General features: G+C 47.7%; 1 protein-coding gene across 2 annotated transcripts in view; it reads right to left on the reverse strand.

Annotated features, from left to right (window-relative positions):
• SETD6 (SET domain containing 6, protein lysine methyltransferase) overlaps positions 1 to 15525 on the reverse strand; it is a 134012-nt gene extending 118487 nt beyond the window's left edge. Inside the window, exon 1 of one of the 2 annotated variants that reach the window (XM_085637396.1) lies at positions 15435 to 15525. Coding sequence is in view for 1 of the 2 variants with exons in the window: in XM_085637394.1 (XP_085493520.1) it covers positions 14601 to 14633 (33 nt within the window). In the remaining variant the exon portion in view is untranslated. Of the gene's footprint in view, positions 1 to 14600; positions 14855 to 15434 lie in introns of those variants that run through there. The other variant, XM_085637394.1, reaches the window with a different exon arrangement.
• Positions 15526 to 19440: the final 3915 nt, after the last annotated feature.

Genomic DNA, 19440 nt, shown 5'->3' on the forward strand with positions numbered 1-19440 from the left:
TTTGGAGTGGTTAATCGATCTTTTACAGTCTCTCGGTTTTCTAGGGAATCCGCAGAAGTCAGTTTTGATCCCGTCTCAGTGGATAGAGTTCCTGGGTTTTATGATCAATTCCCTCAGTTGCCAGCTCCTCTTACCCCCTCAGAAGCTCAGATCTATCAAGAGAGAGTTGCGATTCATTTTGCACAAACAGATTGTATCATTGAGATCTGTAGCCCGGATAGTCGGTCTGTTGGCTTCCTCGATCCAAGCGATATTTCCGGGTCCTCTTCACTACCAGGCACTTCAGAGGCTCAGAAAGTCCTCAAATATTCGGATCAGATTACTCTTTCAGAGGATGCGAGGTGGGAGATGTTGTGGTGGTTGGAACACATGGAGTCTTGGATTGGCCGAGCCCTATTCAGAGTGTCTCCGGAGGTGGTGATTGAATCCGATGCCAGTCGGTGGGGTTGGGGAGCCCGTTGCAGTCAGATAACTACTGGGGGCCGGTGGTCCCAGGACGAATTGACACTTCACAACAATTGTCTGGAACTTCTGGCAGGGTCCTTTGCGATTCGTTGTCTTTCCCCTCGCAAGACGAATTGTTGCATTCTTCTCCGCATGGACAATGTGTCCGCGGTACGTTATGTGAACAAACTGGGAGGGACAAAGTCCAGAATTCTAGCAGAAATTGCCAAGCATTTCTGGAACTTTTGCCTTCAGAGGAAAATAACGGTAATCGCGGAGTATCTTCCGGGGTGCAACAATCTGGTTGCCGATTGGAATTCTCGTCATCTCAGAGATTTCAGCGATTGGAGGCTTCATCCTTGTGTATTCAGGTCACTGATTCGGCTTTGGGGTCCGTGTCAGTTCGATCTCTTTGCCTTTCGCCTCAACAGGCAGCTTCCGATGTTTTTCAGTTGGCGTCCAGATCCGGAAGCCCTGGCCACGGACGCTTTTCTACAGGACTGGCCATCAACTCTGTGTTATGCTTTTCCACCATTTGTGATGATCCCCAGGGTCCTAGCACACACAAAACATTATCAGTCGGAATTGATTCTGATCACTCCTCTTTGGACGGCTCAAGCATGGTTCCCGGTACTTCTGGAGATGCTTTGTGTAGTGCCGCTCCTTCTTCCCCAGCGATGGAATCTGTTGCTGGACCCTCCCAAAACGCTGCATCCCTTGATAGAATCAGGACAGCTCCTTCTAGTTGCTTGGCGGGTTTCAGGGATCGTTGGGCGATCCCAGGCCTTTCGCGAGACGCTGACAGATTTATCAGCAAGGCTTGGTTCCCCAACACACACAAGCGTTATTCTGCAGCCTGGAAACGATGGTGTAGTTGGTGCTCTCAACGGGAGGTGGATCCCGCTACAGCGGATGTCTCTTTGATTGTGAATTTTCTTGCGTCCATTGCTTCTTCTGGTCTTGCCTATAGAACGGTTAAAAATTTCGGTCTGCCATTTCAGCATGCCATGAGCCCGTCAATGGCAAACCGGCTGGTGAGCATCCTTTGGACTGCAAGCTACTCAGGGGTATCAGGTTGGTAAACCCTCCTTGTCCAAAATATTTTGAATTATGGGATGTGTCTACTATTTTACAATTCTTGGAGGCTTGGCCATCAATAAGTATCTGTCACGTAAACAACTTTCTGCAAAATTAACTATGTTATCATGTCTAGTTTCTTGTAAGCGCGTTTCTGATATCCGCGCTCTGCACTTAGCAGGTCGTAGGTTTTCACCAGAAGGTGTTACATTTACACTCACCAGACGCACTATGTGTAATACTACTTCTATTGCTTATCCGCTTTTTCCTAATAACCCTAAGCTTTGTGTGGTGCAATGTATAAAGGATTATGAGGTACGTTCTGCTGAATTTTGGCAGGATATGAGGGGTCAGTTGTTGATTGCTCTGCAGAAACCTTTTCGCCCAGTGACCCTGGCTACGTTATCTAGATGGGTGCGCTAGCTCATGGGTGAGGTAGGCATAGATATTGCTAAATTTGGTGCACATTCAGCTCGTGGAGCTATGGCTTTGAAGGCTTTTTCTATGTGGGATAGTTTGCTAGACATTATGAATGCAGCCGATTGGTCCTCTGATTCAACGTTTAAGACCTGTTATTATAAACCAATTGTGGATATTGCATCTGTAGTGGTGGCGCAGCTTTAAACAAGCATAATCGGAGCCTCCGGTCCGGACATAGAATTAAAAATTTGCAAACATTCGTGACAAGAATTTTCAATTCTATTAAGGACAAGGAGGCGAGGATTATGCTTTCTCATTCTTTATTAGAAATGCCCAGCAGCCAATCAAAACCGTTTATGAAACGAAAAAACTACAGTACCCATGAGTACCCGGGTACCACGTGACAACCATAGAGTCTCTCCTATAAAAGGCACAACAGTAGATAGTACGTCCTCTTTCTTTGGTGAGGAGCAGTTCAAATGAAAACATGAAATCCAATGGAAAAAGAAGCAAGCCAGGAACCAAGTCCATCAGCCACAATCGGTGATCATCCTGACGTTAGAAACACAGCAAACGCCGAACAGAGGCAGGCAGCAGATGATCCAAGCGAAGTAAACAGGATAAACAGTAGAAATCACTATTTCGGGTCAGAACCTGAAAAGAAAAGTATAGCCGTAATACTCATCCAATAAAGAGAGTGAAGGCAATAAAAGGGAAGGGTAAACATGGAGAAATACAATGCATTGTCATAAATCAAATGCCACTGTGACAATGAAAACATGATAATCAGACATGAATTTGGGTGGGATAATCCTCGCCTCCTTGTCCTTAATAGAATTGAAAATTCTTGTCACGAATGTTTGCAAATTTTTAATTCTATGTCAGGACAGGAGGCTCCGAATATGCTTGTTCAAAGCTGATCCACCACAACAGAAGCAATGTGTTCAATAGGCTTGTAATAAAACGTTTTGAACATAGAATCAGAAGACCAATCTGCGGTTTTCATGATGTCCAGTAATGAAACACCCATCGAGAACGCTTTAGAGGCCATGGCCCCGCGAGCCGAGTGAGCACCAAAAATGGAAACATCAATTCCAGCCTCAGATAAGAGCCATCTAACCCAGCGAGCTAATGTAGCAGGAGTAACAGGACGAAAAGGTTTTTGCAAGGCAATAAGTAGTTGACCCTGTGTATCAGAACGTAAAGGTGCAGTACATACCTCGTAATCCTTGACACATTGAACAACGCAAAGGTTGGGATGATGAGGAAAGGAAGGATAAATAACCGACGAGGTAGCAGTCTTGGTGCGTTTAGAGATTAGAAAAGTGACACCCTCAGGTGTAAATCTTCGACCTGCCAAGTCTAACGCCCGCACGTCAGACACTCGTTTACAGGAAACGAGACATAACAGCATAGTCAATTTAGCAGAGAGCTGTTTACGAGAAAGTAATGAATTAGGAGGCCAAGCCTCCAAAAATCTCAAAACAATGGAGACATCCCAAAGCGAAACATATTTAGGGCACGGAGGGTTCGCTAGACGAATGCCCTTAAGCAACTTGGAAATTAAAGGATGTTCACCCGCCGGTTTGCCATTAATGGGAACATGGGCGGCAGAGATGGCGGAACGGAAGTTGTTGACCGTACGATAGGCCAGACCAGAAGAAGCGAGAGAAGCTAGAAAATTAATAATCAGAGCCACATCCGCTGAAGCGGGATCAACTTCTCGCTGAACACACCAGTCACACCAACGCTTCCATGAGGCTCTATATCTTTTGTGAGTACTGGGAGACCAGGCGTCACTGATGAATTTGGAAGCGTCGCATGAAAGGCCTGGGAGCGACCAGCGATCCCCGAAATTCGGCACGCCAACAGTAGGAGATTGCCGGATAGAACCAGGGGATGCGGATCGCCTAGGGGATCCAGCAACAGATTCCACTTCTGGGGAAGAAGGAACGGAACCGCACAACACATCTCCAGAAGGTCCGGGAACCATGGTTGAGCTCTCCACAGCGGAACAATGAGAATCAGCTCCGTTTGAAAACGTTTCGAGTAGGCCAGAACCCTGGGAATCAACATGAACGGGGGAAAGGCGTAGCACAGAGTGGACGGCCAAGTCTGAAGAAATGCATCTGTGGCCAGGGCTTTCGGGTCCGGCCTCCAGCTGAAGAATAGAGGGAGTTGAGTATTCAGGCGAGACGCAAACAGATCTAGGTGACAATGACCCCAAGTCCGACGGAGAATGCGAAAAATGCGCGGGTGAAGGCGCCAATCGCTGAAGTCGCGAAGATGGCGAGAGTTCCAGTCCGCAATCTGATTGCGGCAACCGGGAAGATATTCGGCAATAACTGTGATCTTCTGTTGAAGACAGAAGTGCCAAAAATCCTTGGCGATCTCCGCCAAAATCTTGGATCGTGTTCCCCCCAACTTGTTGACATACCGGACCGCTGAAACGTTGTCCATGCGGAGAAGAATACAACAATTGGTCTGATGAGGGGAGAAACACCGAATCGCAAAAGACCCCGCTAGAAGTTCTAGGCAATTGATGTGAAGAGACAGTTCCTGGGGAGACCAGCGACCCCCGGTGGAGATTGGTCCGCACCTGGCTCCCCAACCCCAAAGGCTGGCATCCGATTCTATCACCAGATCCGGAGCGGAGCCGAACAGGGCTCGTCCATTCCAGGCCTCCATGTGGTCCAACCACCATTGCATCTCGCTCTTCGCATCCTCGGAAAGAGGAATCAGATCTGAATAGCGAAGACCTTTTTGGAGGTGACGAATCTTCAATCTCTGAAGTGCTCTGTAATGCAGTGGCCCTGGGAATATCGCCTGAATGGAGGACGCCAGGAGACCTACTACCCGCGCTAACGACCTCAAGGACACAATCTGTCTGGAAAGAACAGACCTCAATTCTCTCTTGATGTACCGAATCTTTTGGTGTGGTAATAAGAGTTGACAGGATAGGGAGTTCACTTGAAAACCCAGAAATTCGATTACTTGAGTAGGATTCAAGATAGACTTTTGCGGATTGACTAGGAAACCCAGGGATTGTAGAAGGTCGATAGACCATTCCAGATGGGTTAATACTGTGAGGGGTTTGTCCGCCATGAGAAGAATGTCGTCGAGATAGATTATCAGGCGGACACCCCGAGCACGCAGACATTCCACTACCGGCCTCAGAAGTTTCGTGAAGCACCAGGGTGCTGACGAGAGGCCGAATGGGAGAACTGTGTATTCGTACCATATTCCTTGCCAACTGAATTGAAGAAAACGACGATGAGGCTCGTAAATGGGAATGGAAAGATAGGCATCCTTGAGGTCGAGCCGAACCATCCAGTCCCCTTCGCGCAGAAGATCGCGCAAAAGATGGATTCCTTCCATCTTGAAGTGTCTGTAAACTACACCTCCGTTGAAATCCTTCAAGTTGAGGACCAGACGATTGCCACCCCCTTTTTTCTGAACCAGAAAAACATTGCTGATAAACCCGTGAGGGTGGGGGACAGTTGACCTGATTGCCCCTTTGGCGAGAAGGGAGTCTATCTCTGCCGAAATAAACTTTTGGTCCTGAAGAGAAAAATGGAGAGGAGGAGGGGGGAGGGATTGATGTTGGGCCTGATAGAATTCTATTTTGAAACCCTGAACAGTTTGCAGAACCCAAGCATCGTTGGAGATTTGACGCCAGTTCTGGAGAAAAGAACGTATTCTGCCCCCCAGAACCACCTCGGAAAAACAAATCAAACTCACCTGAGGTATTAGAGTCTTGGTAAGCACCTTGGTTGCCACCGGAACGGCCTTTCCGGAATTGACCTCTTCCTTTTCGGGAAGGATAGAAATTTGAGCGGGTGTTGTAGCCGGAGTCCTGACCCCCGCCTCTCTGGGACTGATAACCTCTCTGGGAGGAGTTATTGGAGCCACGGCCGAACGAGCGTCCCCTATGTCGTCCGGCCCTGGCAAAAACCGGACGAAGTGCACGCTTGATAGAAGCTTGCGCCTTGTCCAAACCACTGAAGGTTGCTACAAATTTAGTAAGTTCCTTAAGGAACGGTTGGCCAAATAAAAGACCCTGTGCCACCGGGCCCGACTCGGAAGTGGAGAGTTCCGCCAATTTCGGGTCAATCTTTAGAAGAATAGAGCGGCGACGCTCACTAGAAATGGCACAATTTGCGTTGCCCAACTGGCAAATAGCCCTCTGAGCCCATTCTATGAGTTCATCTGGATCCACAAGAGATTCTGCTTCCTTGGCCTGAAATCCGAGATCAAGAATCTTGGTGAGGGGTCCCATTAAATCCAACATTTTATCTTGGCAGGACCGCCAAGATCTGTCCAGACCCTTTTTAGGGTCCTTAGCAAATTTCTTGAGATAAGAAAGCATCGTGGGGTCAATTTCAGGAGTGTCTGCCAGGTGATCTGCAAGATCCGGGCGAGGGCACTCGGAGCGGAGGCGAGCTCTAACCTCTTTTTCAAAAGGTTGTCGGATGTGCGCCTGGACATATTCAGCTACTGCAGGAGAAGGAAGCCAAGAAGATGAATGGGGGTGATATATCTCCGAAGGCTCAAAGGTTAGGACTTGCGGGTGAGTAGGAGCGTCCACATAATGCTCCTTGCGAGCTTTCTTGCGTGGTGGAGGGACATCCTGGTCAGATGAGGAAGAAGGAGGACCGTCAGAATCAGTGTGACAGGCTGCCGAGGTAGAAGCGCCTACCAAAGGACTTGAGGAAGCCTTTTCTGAGGCTAGAGTTTTAGCCAAACGTTTGAAATCCGCCCTGTGTGGATTTATGGGGGATTTGGAAGAGCGAGAAGAAGGCAACCAACCTTGCTGTTTGGCATATTGCGTCAAATGACGCTTCAATGGGTTAATAGCGTGGACCAGGGCTTTGGTAACGGAGTGCTGAACTCCTTGGTCCAATGCTTCGACTAAATCTTGCTCAAGGAAACCTGAGCTCTCCTCTTCGTAAGAGTAATCATCTTCATCAAAGTACTCCTCCATTTTTCTTAATTTCACTGGAAAAGTGAAAGTAATGCCCACCAAATGACAATTTAATGTCAAGTAATATTACAATGCCAAAGGCACAATTCAGGGGGAGTGAAAAACCCCACAGCAAGCCAATTAATGGACAGAAAAAAGGCTGACCAAAATAAATAATTAAATTAATTGTGGAGGGAGGGCTTGCTGAGTCACTCTAGGCAGAGCCTATGCGTAATTATACAGCCCTAGGCCTTTAACCAGCAAAGGGCGTCGATGGGGCTGAAGATAAGCTGAGGCAGTGGGCAGCGGTGTGGAGAACAACCGATTCCTGTGCTCCGTGTGAAAACACGGTTTGTAAACAATGAAAATGGCCGCCGCGCATGCGCGGAACGGCCGCCTCAGTTTGTATGTAAATAGAGAAGCACGCGCGTTAGCGCGAGCTTCTCAGCCCCTATTCTCCCACTCCACTAAATTCCGGACACCGACGCTCGAGCGAGCGTCACGGCCAAGGGAGGTGAGCTCACGCTCCCTGCATGCGCACCACGCGAAGCGGAGCAAAGGAAATAAGTGTACCGGGACAGCGCGCAACAATGTAGCAACAGCTAATACAATTTAGAAGCGAGCGCGTCCCAACAGAAGTGCACAGATAATAATGCAACAATGTAACACTAATAAAACGAAAAAGGCACTTAACTGGCTGCGGAGCAGCAAAGAAAGAGGACGTACTATCTACTGTTGTGCCTTTTATAGGAGAGACTCTATGGTTGTCACGTGGTACCCGGGTACTCATGGGTACTGTAGTTTTTTCGTTTCATAAACGGTTTTGATTGGCTGCTGGGCATTTCTAATAAAGAAATGAGAAAGCATAATCGGAGCCTCCTGTCCTGACATAGAATTCAAAATTTGCGAACATACGTAACAAACATTTTCAATTCCAATAATGACACGGAGGCGAGGATTACCCCACCCAACTCTGTATTACATATGGTTAATGCCTTATTGTATATATATATCTTATACAGTGTATATGCTCCTGTTGTTTCCCTCCCCCTTTTTACTGTAATATGTTCTATGAGGGAATGGTGTATTACGACTCTCTCTTTCCTTTCAGGATCTGATCCCAAATAGAGCTTGTTGGTCTTCCTCCTGAAAGTGTCTTCTGGAAAGCAGCAGTTTCCAGTTGCCTTGATACAAGCATCAACTCTTCTGTTTCCAGCCTGTCGGACTGCTGTTTTACGTTCACAGACTTGTTTTTTCTTTCCCCGTTCTTCGCCAATGTTGGTCTGTTTTTTCATCACTTTAACTGTTATGTTTACAAAGAAAGAGGATATGGTATTCTCTTATGGATCTCTTATAGGGGATTCTCTATGGTTGTCATGTGATACCCAGTGTGTGTTCGTGGGTATTGTAGTGTTTATTTCTTTTACTGTTAATTGATTGGCTGCTGAGATCTCTACAGTAAAGAAATGAGAAGCATAATTCTATGTCAGGACAGGAGGCTCCGATTATGCTTTCTCATTTCTTTAATAGAAATGCCCAGCAGCCAATCAAAACAGTTTATAAAACGAAAAAACTACAGTACCCATGAGTACCCGGGTACCACGTGACAACCATAGAGTCTCTCCTATAAAAGGCACAACAGTAGATAGTACGTCCTCTTTCTTTGGTGAGGAGCAGTTCAAATGAAAACATGAAATCCAATGGAAAAAGAAGCAAGCCAGGAACCAAGTCCATCATTGTTGCATTATTATCTGTGCACTTCTGTTGGGACGCGCTCGCTTCCGAATTGTATTAGCTGTTGCTACATTGTTGCGCGCTGTCCCGGTTCGCTTATTTCGTTTACTCCGCTTCGCGCGGCGCGCATGCAGGGAGCGTGGGCTCACCTCCCTTGACCGTGACGCTCGCTCGAGCGTCGGTGTCCAGAATTGAGTGGGAGAATAGGGGCTGAGAAGCTCGCGCTAACGCGCGTGCTTCTCTATTTGCATACGAACTGAGGCGGCCGTTCCGCGCATGCGCGGCGGCCATTTTCATTGTTTACAAACCGTGTTTTCACACGGAGCACAGGAATCGGTTGTTCTCCACACCGCTGCCCACTGCCTCAGCTTCTCTTCAGCCCCATCGACGCCCTTTGCTGGTTAAAGGCCTGGGGCTGTATAATTACGCATAGGCTCTGCCTAGAGTGACTCAGCAAGCCCTCCCTCCACAATTAATTTAATTATTTATTTTTGGTCAGCCTTTTTTCTGTCCATTAATTGGCTTGCTGTGGGGTTTTTCACTCCCCCTGAATTGTGCTTTGGCATTGTAATATTACTTGACATTAAATTGTCATTTGGTGGGCATTACTTTCACTTTTCCAGTGAAATTAAGAAAAATGGAGGAGTACTTTGATGAAGAAGATTACTCTTACGAAGAGGAAAGCTCAGGTTTCCTTGAGCAAGATTTAGTTGAAGCATTGGACCAAGGAGTTCAGCACTCCGTTACCAAAGCCCTGGTCCACGCTATTAACCCATTGAAGCGTCATTTGACGCAATATGCAAAGCAGCAAGGTTGGTTACCTTCTTCTCGCTCTTCCAAATCCCCCATAAATCCACACAGGGCGGATTTCAAACGTCTGGCTAAAACTCTAGCCTCAGAAAAGGCTTCCTCAAGTCCTTTGGTAGGCGCTTCTACCTCGGCAGCCTGTCACACTGATTCTGACGGTCCTCCTTCTTCCTCATCTGACCAGGATGTCCCTCCACCACGCAAGAAAGCTCGCAAGGAGCATTATGTGGACGCTCCTACTCACCCGCAAGTCCTAACCTTTGAGCCTTCGGAGATATATCACCCCCATTCATCTTCATGGCTTCCTTCTCCTGCAGTAGCTGAGTATGTCCAGGCGCACATCCGACAACCTTTTGAAAAAGAGGTTAGAGCTCGCCTCCGCTCCGAGTGCCCTCGCCCGGATCTCGCAGATCACCTGGCAGACACTCCTGAAATTGACCCCACGATGCTTTCTTATCTCAAGAAATTTGCTAAGGACCCTAAAAAGGGTCTGGACAGATCTTGGCGGTCCTGCCAAGATAAAATGTTGGATTTAATGGGACCCCTCACCAAGATCCTTGATCTCGGATTTCAGGCCAAGGAAGCAGAATCTCTTGTGGATCCAGATGAACTCATAGAATGGGCTCAGAGGGCTATTTGCCAGTTGGGCAACGCAAATTGTGCCATTTCTAGTGAGCGTCGCCGCTCTATTCTTCTAAAGATTGACCCGAAATTGGCGGAACTCTCAACTTCCGAGTCTGGCCCGGTGGCACAGGGTCTTTTATTTGGACAACCGTTCCTTAAGGAACTTACTAAATTTGTAGCAACCTTCAGTGGTTTGGACAAGGCGCAAGCTTCTATCAAGCGTGCACTTCGTCCGGTTTTTGCCAGGGCCGGACGACATAGGGGACGCTCGTTCGGCCGTGGCTCCAATAACTCCTCCCAGAGAGGTTATCAGTCCCAGAGAGGCGGGGGTCAGGACTCCGGGTACAACACCCGCTCAAACTTCTATCCTTCCCGAAAAGGAAGAGGTCAATTCCGGAAAGGCCGTTCCGGTGGCAACCAAGGTGCTTACCAAGACTCTAATACCTCAGGTGAGTTTGATTTGTTTTTCCGAGGTGGTTCTGGGGGGCAGAATACGTTCTTTTCTCCAGAACTGGCGTCAAATCTCCAACGATGCTTGGGTTCTGCAAACTGTTCAGGGTTTCAAAATAGAATTCTATCAGGCCCAACATCAATCCCTCCCCCCTCCTCCTCTCCATTTTTCTCTTCAGGACCAAAAGTTTATTTTGGCAGAGATAGACTCCCTTCTCGCCAAAGGGGCAATCAGGTCAACTGTCCCCCACCCTCACGGGTTTATCAGCAATGTTTTTCTGGTTCAGAAAAAAGGGGGTGGCAATCGTCTGGTCCTCAACTTGAAGGATTTCAACGGAGGTGTAGTTTACAGACACTTCAAGATGGAAGGAATCCATCTTTTGCGCGATCTTCTGCGCGAAGGGGACTGGATGGTTCGGCTCGACCTCAAGGATGCCTATCTTTCCATTCCCATTTACGAGCCTCATCGTCGTTTTCTTCAATTCAGTTGGCAAGGAATATGGTACGAATACACAGTTCTCCCATTCGGCCTCTCGTCAGCACCCTGGTGCTTCACGAAACTTCTGAGGCCGGTAGTGGAATGTCTGCGTGCTCGGGGTGTCCGCCTGATAATCTATCTCGACGACATTCTTCTCATGGCGGACAAACCCCTCACAGTATTAACCCATCTGGAATGGTCTATCGACCTTCTACAATCCCTGGGTTTCCTAGTCAATCCGCAAAAGTCTATCTTGAATCCTACACAAGTAATCGAATTTCTGGGTTTTCAAGTGAACTCCCTATCCTGTCAACTCTTATTACCACGCCAAAAGATTCGGTACATCAAGAGAGAATTGAGGTCTGTTCTTTCCAGACAGATTGTGTCCTTGAGGTCGTTAGCTCGGGTAGTAGGTCTCCTGGCGTCCTCCATTCAGGCGATATTCCCAGGTCCGCTGCATTACAGAGCACTTCAGAGATTGAAGATTTGTCACCTCCAAAAAGGTCTTCGCTATTCAGATCTGATTCCTCTTTCCGAGGATGCGAAGAGCGAGATGCAATGGTGGTTGGACCACATGGAGGCCTGGAATGGACGAGCCCTGTTCGGCTCCGCTCCGGATCTGGTGATAGAATCGGATGCCAGCCTTTGGGGTTGGGGAGCCAGGTGCGGACCAATCTCCACCGGGGGTCGCTGGTCTCCCCAGGAACTGTCTCTTCACATCAATTGCCTAGAACTTCTAGCGGGGTCTTTTGCGATTCGGTGTTTCTCCCCTCATCAGACCAATTGTTGTATTCTTCTCCGCATGGACAACGTTTCAGCGGTCCGGTATGTCAACAAGTTGGGGGGAACACGATCCAAGATTTTGGCGGAGATCGCCAAGGATTTTTGGCACTTCTGTCTTCAACAGAAGATCACAGTTATTGCCGAATATCTTCCCGGTTGCCGCAATCAGATTGCGGACTGGAACTCTCGCCATCTTCGCGACTTCAGCGATTGGCGCCTTCACCCGCGCATTTTTCGCATTCTCCGTCGGACTTGGGGTCATTGTCACCTAGATCTGTTTGCATCTCGCCTGAATACTCAACTCCCTCTATTCTTCAGCTGGAGGCCGGACCCGAAAGCCCTGGCCACAGATGCATTTCTTCAGATTTGGCCGTCCACTCTGTGCTACGCCTTTCCCCCGTTCATGTTGATTCCCAGGGTTCTGGCCTACTCGAAACGTTTTCAAACGGAGCTGATTCTCATTGTTCCGCTGTGGAGAGCTCAACCATGGTTCCCGGACCTTCTGGAGATGTGTTGTGCGGTTCCGTTCCTTCTTCCCCAGAAGTGGAATCTGTTGCTGGATCCCCTAGGCGATCCGCATCCCCTGGTTCTATCCGGCAATCTCCTACTGTTGGCGTGCCGAATTTCGGGGATCGCTGGTCGCTCCCAGGCCTTTCATGCGACGCTTCCAAATTCATCAGTGACGCCTGGTCTCCCAGTACTCACAAAAGATATAGAGCCTCATGGAAGCGTTGGTGTGACTGGTGTGTTCAGCGGGAAGTTGATCCCGCTTCAGCGGATGTGGCTCTGATTATTAATTTTCTAGCTTCTCTCGCTTCTTCTGGTCTGGCCTATCGTACGGTCAACAACTTCCGCTCCGCCATCTCTGCCGCCCATGTTCCCATTAATGGCAAACCGGCGGGTGAACATCCTTTAATTTCCAAGTTGCTTAAGGGCATTCGTCTAGCGAACCCTCCGTGCCCTAAATATGTCTCGCTTTGGGATGTCTCCATTGTTTTGAGATTTTTGGAGGCTTGGCCTCCTAATTCATTACTTTCTCGTAAACAGCTCTCTGCTAAATTGACTATGCTGTTATGTCTCGTTTCTTGTAAACGAGTGTCTGACGTGCGGGCGTTAGACTTGGCAGGTCGAAGATTTACACCTGAGGGTGTCACTTTTCTAATCTCTAAACGCACCAAGACTGCTACCTCTTCGGTTATTTATCCTTCCTTTCCTCATCATCCCAACCTTTGCGTTGTTCAATGTGTCAAGGATTACGAGGTATGTACTGCACCTTTACGTTCTGATACACAGGGTCAACTACTTATTGCCTTGCAAAAACCTTTTCGTCCTGTTACTCCTGCTACATTAGCTCGCTGGGTTAGATGGCTCTTATCTGAGGCTGGAATTGATGTTTCCATTTTTGGTGCTCACTCGGCTCGCGGGGCCATGGCCTCTAAAGCGTTCTCGATGGGTGTTTCATTACTGGACATCATGAAAACCGCAGATTGGTCTTCTGATTCTATGTTCAAAACGTTTTATTACAAGCCTATTGAACATATTGCTTCTGTTGTGGTGGATCAGCTTTGAACAAGCATAATCGGAGCCTCCTGTCCTGACATAGAATTAAAAATTTGCAAACATTCGTGACAAGAATTTTCAATTCTATTAAGGACAAGGAGGCGAGGATTATCCCACCCAAATTCATGTCTGATTATCATGTTTATCATTGTCACAGTGGCATTTGATTTATGACAATGCATTGTATTTCTCCATGTTTACCCTTCCCTTTTATTGCCTTCACTCTCTTTATTGGATGAGTATTACGGCTATACTTTTCTTTTCAGGTTCTGACCCGAAATAGTGATTTCTACTGTTTATCCTGTTTACTCCGCTTGGATCATCTGCTGCCTGCCTCTGTTCGGCGTTTGCTGTGTTTCTAACGTCAGGATGATCACCGACTGTGGCTGATTGACTTGGTTCCTGGCTTGCTTCTTTTTCCATTGGATTTCATGTTTCATTTGAACTGCTCCTCACCAAAGAAAGAGGACGTACTATCTACTGTTGTGCCTTTTATAGGAGAGACTCTATGGTTGTCACGTGGTACCCGGGTACTCATGGGTACTGTAGTTTTTTCGTTTTATAAACTGTTTTGATTGGCTGCTGGGCATTTCTATTAAAGAAATGAGAAAGCATAATCCTCGCCTCCTTGTCCTTAATAGAATTGAAAATTCTTGTCACGAATGTTTGCAAATTTTTAATCCTCGCCTCTGTGTCCTTAATAGAATTGAAAATTCTTGTCACTCATGTTCGCAAATTTTGAATTGTCACTTTTGTTGCCAATAACATTTGCATTACAGGACATGTCGTTTGGCTTTCCTCATTAAAACCACTTTCTTCCCAGTATTGTTTCTTCCCCATTCCTTGTCATAAAATACAGCACATCCACCAACTTTAAAAACACGAAAATGTTACAAAACCAAAAAAAACACAGCTTCTGGGGAAAAATATGCAGACAATATTTCTGCAAAACCTAGGAATGTCTGCAAACAATTTTGAAAAGTACTGCAGACGTGGAATATTTTGTTGCTTTCAACTTGGGAATTTAACAACGAATTTAATGAATCCCGCTTGTACGAATGTGTATCCTGCTTACGTCAGTTCTTTAACAGCACGAAATGTATTCCAGGATTAGACTAAGGCAACACACTGTTCCAAAACCAATGTAATTTCCCCCATACAGTGAACCCCAAGGAGCACCTACACACGGGGAACAACACCACAAGTAACAGTGGCAATCCACTCTAATACCCCTCATCTTTTAGCTATCGCTCTCATTACCTTTTGCCGCTTGGCTTCCATGGCCGCTAGCATGCTCAACGACCGACTCGCTCACTGCAAGTGGGGCTGCTGCACCTCCTTCCGGATGGAGCAAGTTGAATATGCAGAGGACAAACTTGCCCGAACATCAGGTCTCAGCCGCTATCCTTAACCGATCAGTTCACGGACAACGGGAATAGAAACAGGACAATCCTGACAGCGGCAGCCTTTAAACATAGAATAGAAACCGGAGGAGTTCGATGTCAACCTCCCTCGGATATGAAAACTGAAGAAGGACTACAATAATACATCTCTGTACATGGAAACTAAAATAAGACTAGTTGCACTTTTCCCCGCATTATTTTGTACACCCATTTCCCCTAGCTTTAAAATGGAAAATAAGCAGGTCGAAAAGTCACCAGTTACTTTTTAGCAAGTTTTTGCACTATTGTCTAGCGTCAGTGCTGCTTGCAATTAGCGCTTGCATGTTGCAGCGCACAGAGTTCTCAAGTTTCCCAGGCTCTTGGGCGAGTAGCAAGACATGCCAACATTTCAACTTTGATAAGAGGGAGAAATATGCATGGGTGCAAAAACCTGAAAAACGCGTAACACCAAACGGGTCAGGTGTAACAGGAAATGGATCGCAGAAGTACCTGGGAGATTTTTTTTTTACCATCTTCAAGAAATAACTTCTGCTTTATGGAAATAGGTCACACACACCTGTAAGTAGAATGTAGCATGCTCACTTCCAGGAAGAGAGTCATATGTATGAATTTCATCAATGCATGACAAGTCAGCATAATGGGCGAAACTGTATAAGCCAATACACCTGTAAGAAAAGATTGTGACAAATACCTGAAGGTACTGGAGTGCTTTACATGAGCACCAATTCTATGTCAGGACAGGAGGCTCCGATTATGCTTTCTCATTTCTTTACTAGAAATGCTCAGCAGCCAATAAAAACACAGTATATGCAATAAAAAACTACAATACCCAGAAACACCAGGGTATGACGTGTATAACCATAGAGTCTGCAGTATAAAAGGACATATAGCAAGAACAACGTCCTCTTTCTTTGCTGCTCCGCAGCCAGTTAAGTCCTTCTTTCGTATTTTTCAACCGTTTATGCAGTGTATTGTGTGGCATGTTTAATATTGCTTAGTATTACTTTACGGTTGTAATGTAGCGCTAATGCGCGTTTGTTTTGATGTTGCCATAGTAACATTCGCGTTGTTTTCCTTTATCGCTCGCTGCGCTTGTTCCGTGCAGGGAGCGTGTGGTTCACCTTCCTGTCGGGCGCTTCGCGCCCGCGTTTCCTGTGGAGAGGGAGACAGGGGCTTGGAGGCTCGCGCTATCGCTGCGAGTGCTCCGCATATTTCAAATACCAGGCGGTCGTTACCGCGCATGCGCGGCGGCCATATTTGTTGATTACATCAGGTGTTTTTCTCCTGTCAGACTGCACGCTCCTAGCGCTAAGAGCCCACAGCCTTGGTATTTGCCCCTCATTACGCCCAGTTGCTGTTTTAAACCTTCTGGGTAGTAAAATTACGCATAGGCTTTGCCTAGAGTGCTAGTTTTTCTGCCAGCAAGCCCTCCCTCCACATTTTAAATTTATTATTAAGTGTTTAGATTTTTTAATCTACACTTTGGCTTGCTATGGGGTTTTTCCACTCCCCCTGCATTGTGCCTTTGGCCACTATTGATTGTTATTTCTCCTGTGGGCATTGAATTTTGTTGCACTTTTGTGTCAACATGGAAGAGTATTTTGAGGAGGAATATTATTATGAGGAGGATCCTTCTGGCTCTTTGGAGCAGGATTTGGTAGAAGCACTGGATCAAGGGGTGCAACATTCTGTGAATAAAGCGCTTGTGCGCGCTATTAATCCTCTGAAGCATCATTTATCTCTTTATGCACAACAACAGGGTTGGTTACCTCCTGCCCGTGCGTCAAAGTCCCCTGTTAATCCTCATAAGTCAGATTTTCAGAGATTGGCAAAGACACTGTCTTCAGACACGGCTTCCACTAGGGGGTCGGCTGGGACCTCGTTTTCTTCTCTTCATGACCCTGATGCAGATGATGCGCATTCTTCTTCTTCAGAATTTGAACCTCCTCCTCGAAAAAAGGCTCGCAAGGAGCATTTCGTGGACGCTCCTTCCAATCCTCCCATTCTAACTTTTGAACCGTCAGAAATTTTGCATCCCCATTCTTCCTCTTGGTTGCCTTCCCCAGCGGTGGCAGATTATGTGCAATCCCACATTCGCCAGCCTTTTGATAAGGACGTCCGGGCACGTCTGAGATCCGAGTGCCCTCGTCCATATTTGGCGGACCATCTGGCCGAGACCCCGGAGGTTGATCCGACCATGGTTACCTACCTTAAAAAGTACGCTAGAGACCCTAAAAAAGGTCTGGACAGATCATGGCGTTCTTGCCAGGATAAATTATTGGATTTATTGGGCCCTCTCACTAAAATTTTAGATTTGGGCGTTCTGGCTAAAGAGTCTTCTGCACTCGTTAACCCTGACGAACTCATTGAATGGGCTCAGAGAGCCATCTGTCAATTGGGCAATGCCAATTGTGCGCTTTCATGTGAAAGACGTCGCTCCATTCTTCTTCGACTGGATCCCAGGCTTGCGGAGCTTTCCACTTCTGAGGCCGGTCCCTTGGCTCAGGGGCTCTTATTTGGTCAGCCGTTCCTTAAAGAACTTTCGAATTTTGTGGCCACTTTCAGCGGCCTTGACAAGGCCCAAGCCTCGCTACAGCGGGCGTTTCGGCCGGTTTTTGCAAAGGCCGGACGTCTTAGGGGACGTTAGTTCGGCCGAGGAACACAGCAGAACTCTCAACGGGGTTTTCAGTCCCACAGCGGAGGTGGACAGGATACCGGCTTCACCACCCGTTCTAACTTCTATCCCTCCCGCAACGGGAGGGGACAGTTCCGGAAAGGTCACTTCGGAGGACAACAAGGGGGTCATCACGACTCCAACAATTCAGGTGAGGCTGATTCCTTTTTCCGAGGTGGTTTTGGGGGGAAGACTCCAATTTTTTCTCCACAATTGGCAGTTAATCTCCAACGATGCATGGGTTCTCGACAGTGTTCAGGGTTACAAGATAGAATTTTACCAGCCCAAACATCAATTCCTCCTTCCCACCCCGTTGGTGTTCTCTCTACAGGATCAGGAGATCATTTCATCGGAAATCGTCTCCCTTCTTGCGAAGGGAGCTATTCTTCCTACTACCCGCCATCCAAGAGGGTTTGTCAGTTCGGTGTTTCTGGTTCAGAAACGAGGGGGCGGTTCCCGCCTGGTCCTCAATCTCAAAGAGTTCAACAGCGGAGTGGTTTACCGCCATTTCAAGATGGAAGGCATCCATCTTTTGCGAGATCTTCTCCGAGCGGGAGATTGGATGGTTCGTCTAGATCTCAAAGACGCCTATTTGTCAATCCCAATCTTCGGGCCACATCGGCGATTTCTCCAGTTCCAGTGGCAAGTGAATTGGTTCGAATACCAAGTCCTCCCCTTCGGCCTATCGTCGGCGCCCTGGTGCTTCACCAAGCTTCTGAAGCCAGTGGTAGAACACTTACGTGCTCGGGGTCTCCGCATGATCGTTTATTTGGACGACATTCTGATCATGGCAGATTGTCCTCACACATTGATCTTGCATCTCGAGTGGACGATCGATCTTTTACAATCTCTGGGATTTCTTGTGAACCCGCAGAAATCTGTCCTCCTTCCTTCTCAGGTGATGGACTTTCTAGGCTTCCAGATCAATTCTCTGACCTGTCAGCTTCTTTTACCCACTCAGAAGATTCGTTACATCAAACGGGAGTTGGTTTCGATTATCTCCAAACGGATTGTATCATTGAGATCCATAGCTCGTGTAGTCGGTCTTTTGGCGTCTTCAATTCAGGCGATTTTCCCGGGTCCTCTGCATTACAGGGCATTACAACGGTTGAAGATCCGTCATCTTCAGCAGGGTCTTCGCTATTCAGATCAGATTCCTCTTTCAGAGGAGGCGAGGTGCGAGATGCAGTGGTGGCTGGACCACATGGAGGCCTGGAATGGACGAGCCCTGTTCGGTTCCTCCCCGGAAATGGTAATAGAGTCCGATGCCAGCCTGTGGGGCTGGGGAGCCCGGTGCGGTCCCATTTCAACGGGGGGTCGTTGGTCCCCTCAGGAGTTGTCTCTCCACATCAACTGTCTAGAACTCCTGGCGGGATCCTTTGCGATTCGTTGCTTCACGCCTCTTCGGTCCAATTGTTGCATTCTTCTCCGCATGGACAATGTGTCCGCGGTGCGTTATGTCAACAAGTTGGCCGGCACGAGGTCCAAGATCTTGGCAGAGATCGCCAAAGATTTTTGGCATTTTTGTCTACAAAAGAAGATCACAGTTATTGCCGAGTATCTTCCGGGCCGCAACAATCAGATTGCGAATTGGCATTCGCGCCACCTTCGGGATTTCAGCGATTGGAGACTTCATCCTCGAATCTTTCGCTCCCTCCGTCGGTTTTGGGGGCAGAGTCAGATCGACCTGTTTGCCTCTCGCCTCAACACGCAGCTTCCCCGGTTCTTCAGCTGGAGACCGGATCCGGAAGCCCTGGCCACAGACGCATTTCTCCAAATCTGGCCTGCCCTTCTATGTTACGCCTTTCCTCCGTTCATGATGATTCCGAGAGTCCTGGCTCGCACAAGGCGTTATCATTCAGAGCTAATTCTGATAGCTCCTCTATGGAGGGCTCAGCCTTGGTTCCCAGTTCTCCTGGAAATGTCTTGTGCGGTGCCGATCCTTCTTCCCCAGAAATGGAATCTTTTGCTGGACCCTCTCGGGAATCCGCATCCCCTGATCCAGTCAGGCTCTCTCCGCCTT

Source organism: Triturus cristatus, chromosome 12 (assembly GCF_964204655.1).
Source record: "Triturus cristatus chromosome 12, aTriCri1.1, whole genome shotgun sequence".
In the NCBI taxonomy this organism is placed as follows: Eukaryota; Metazoa; Chordata; class Amphibia; order Caudata; family Salamandridae; genus Triturus; species Triturus cristatus.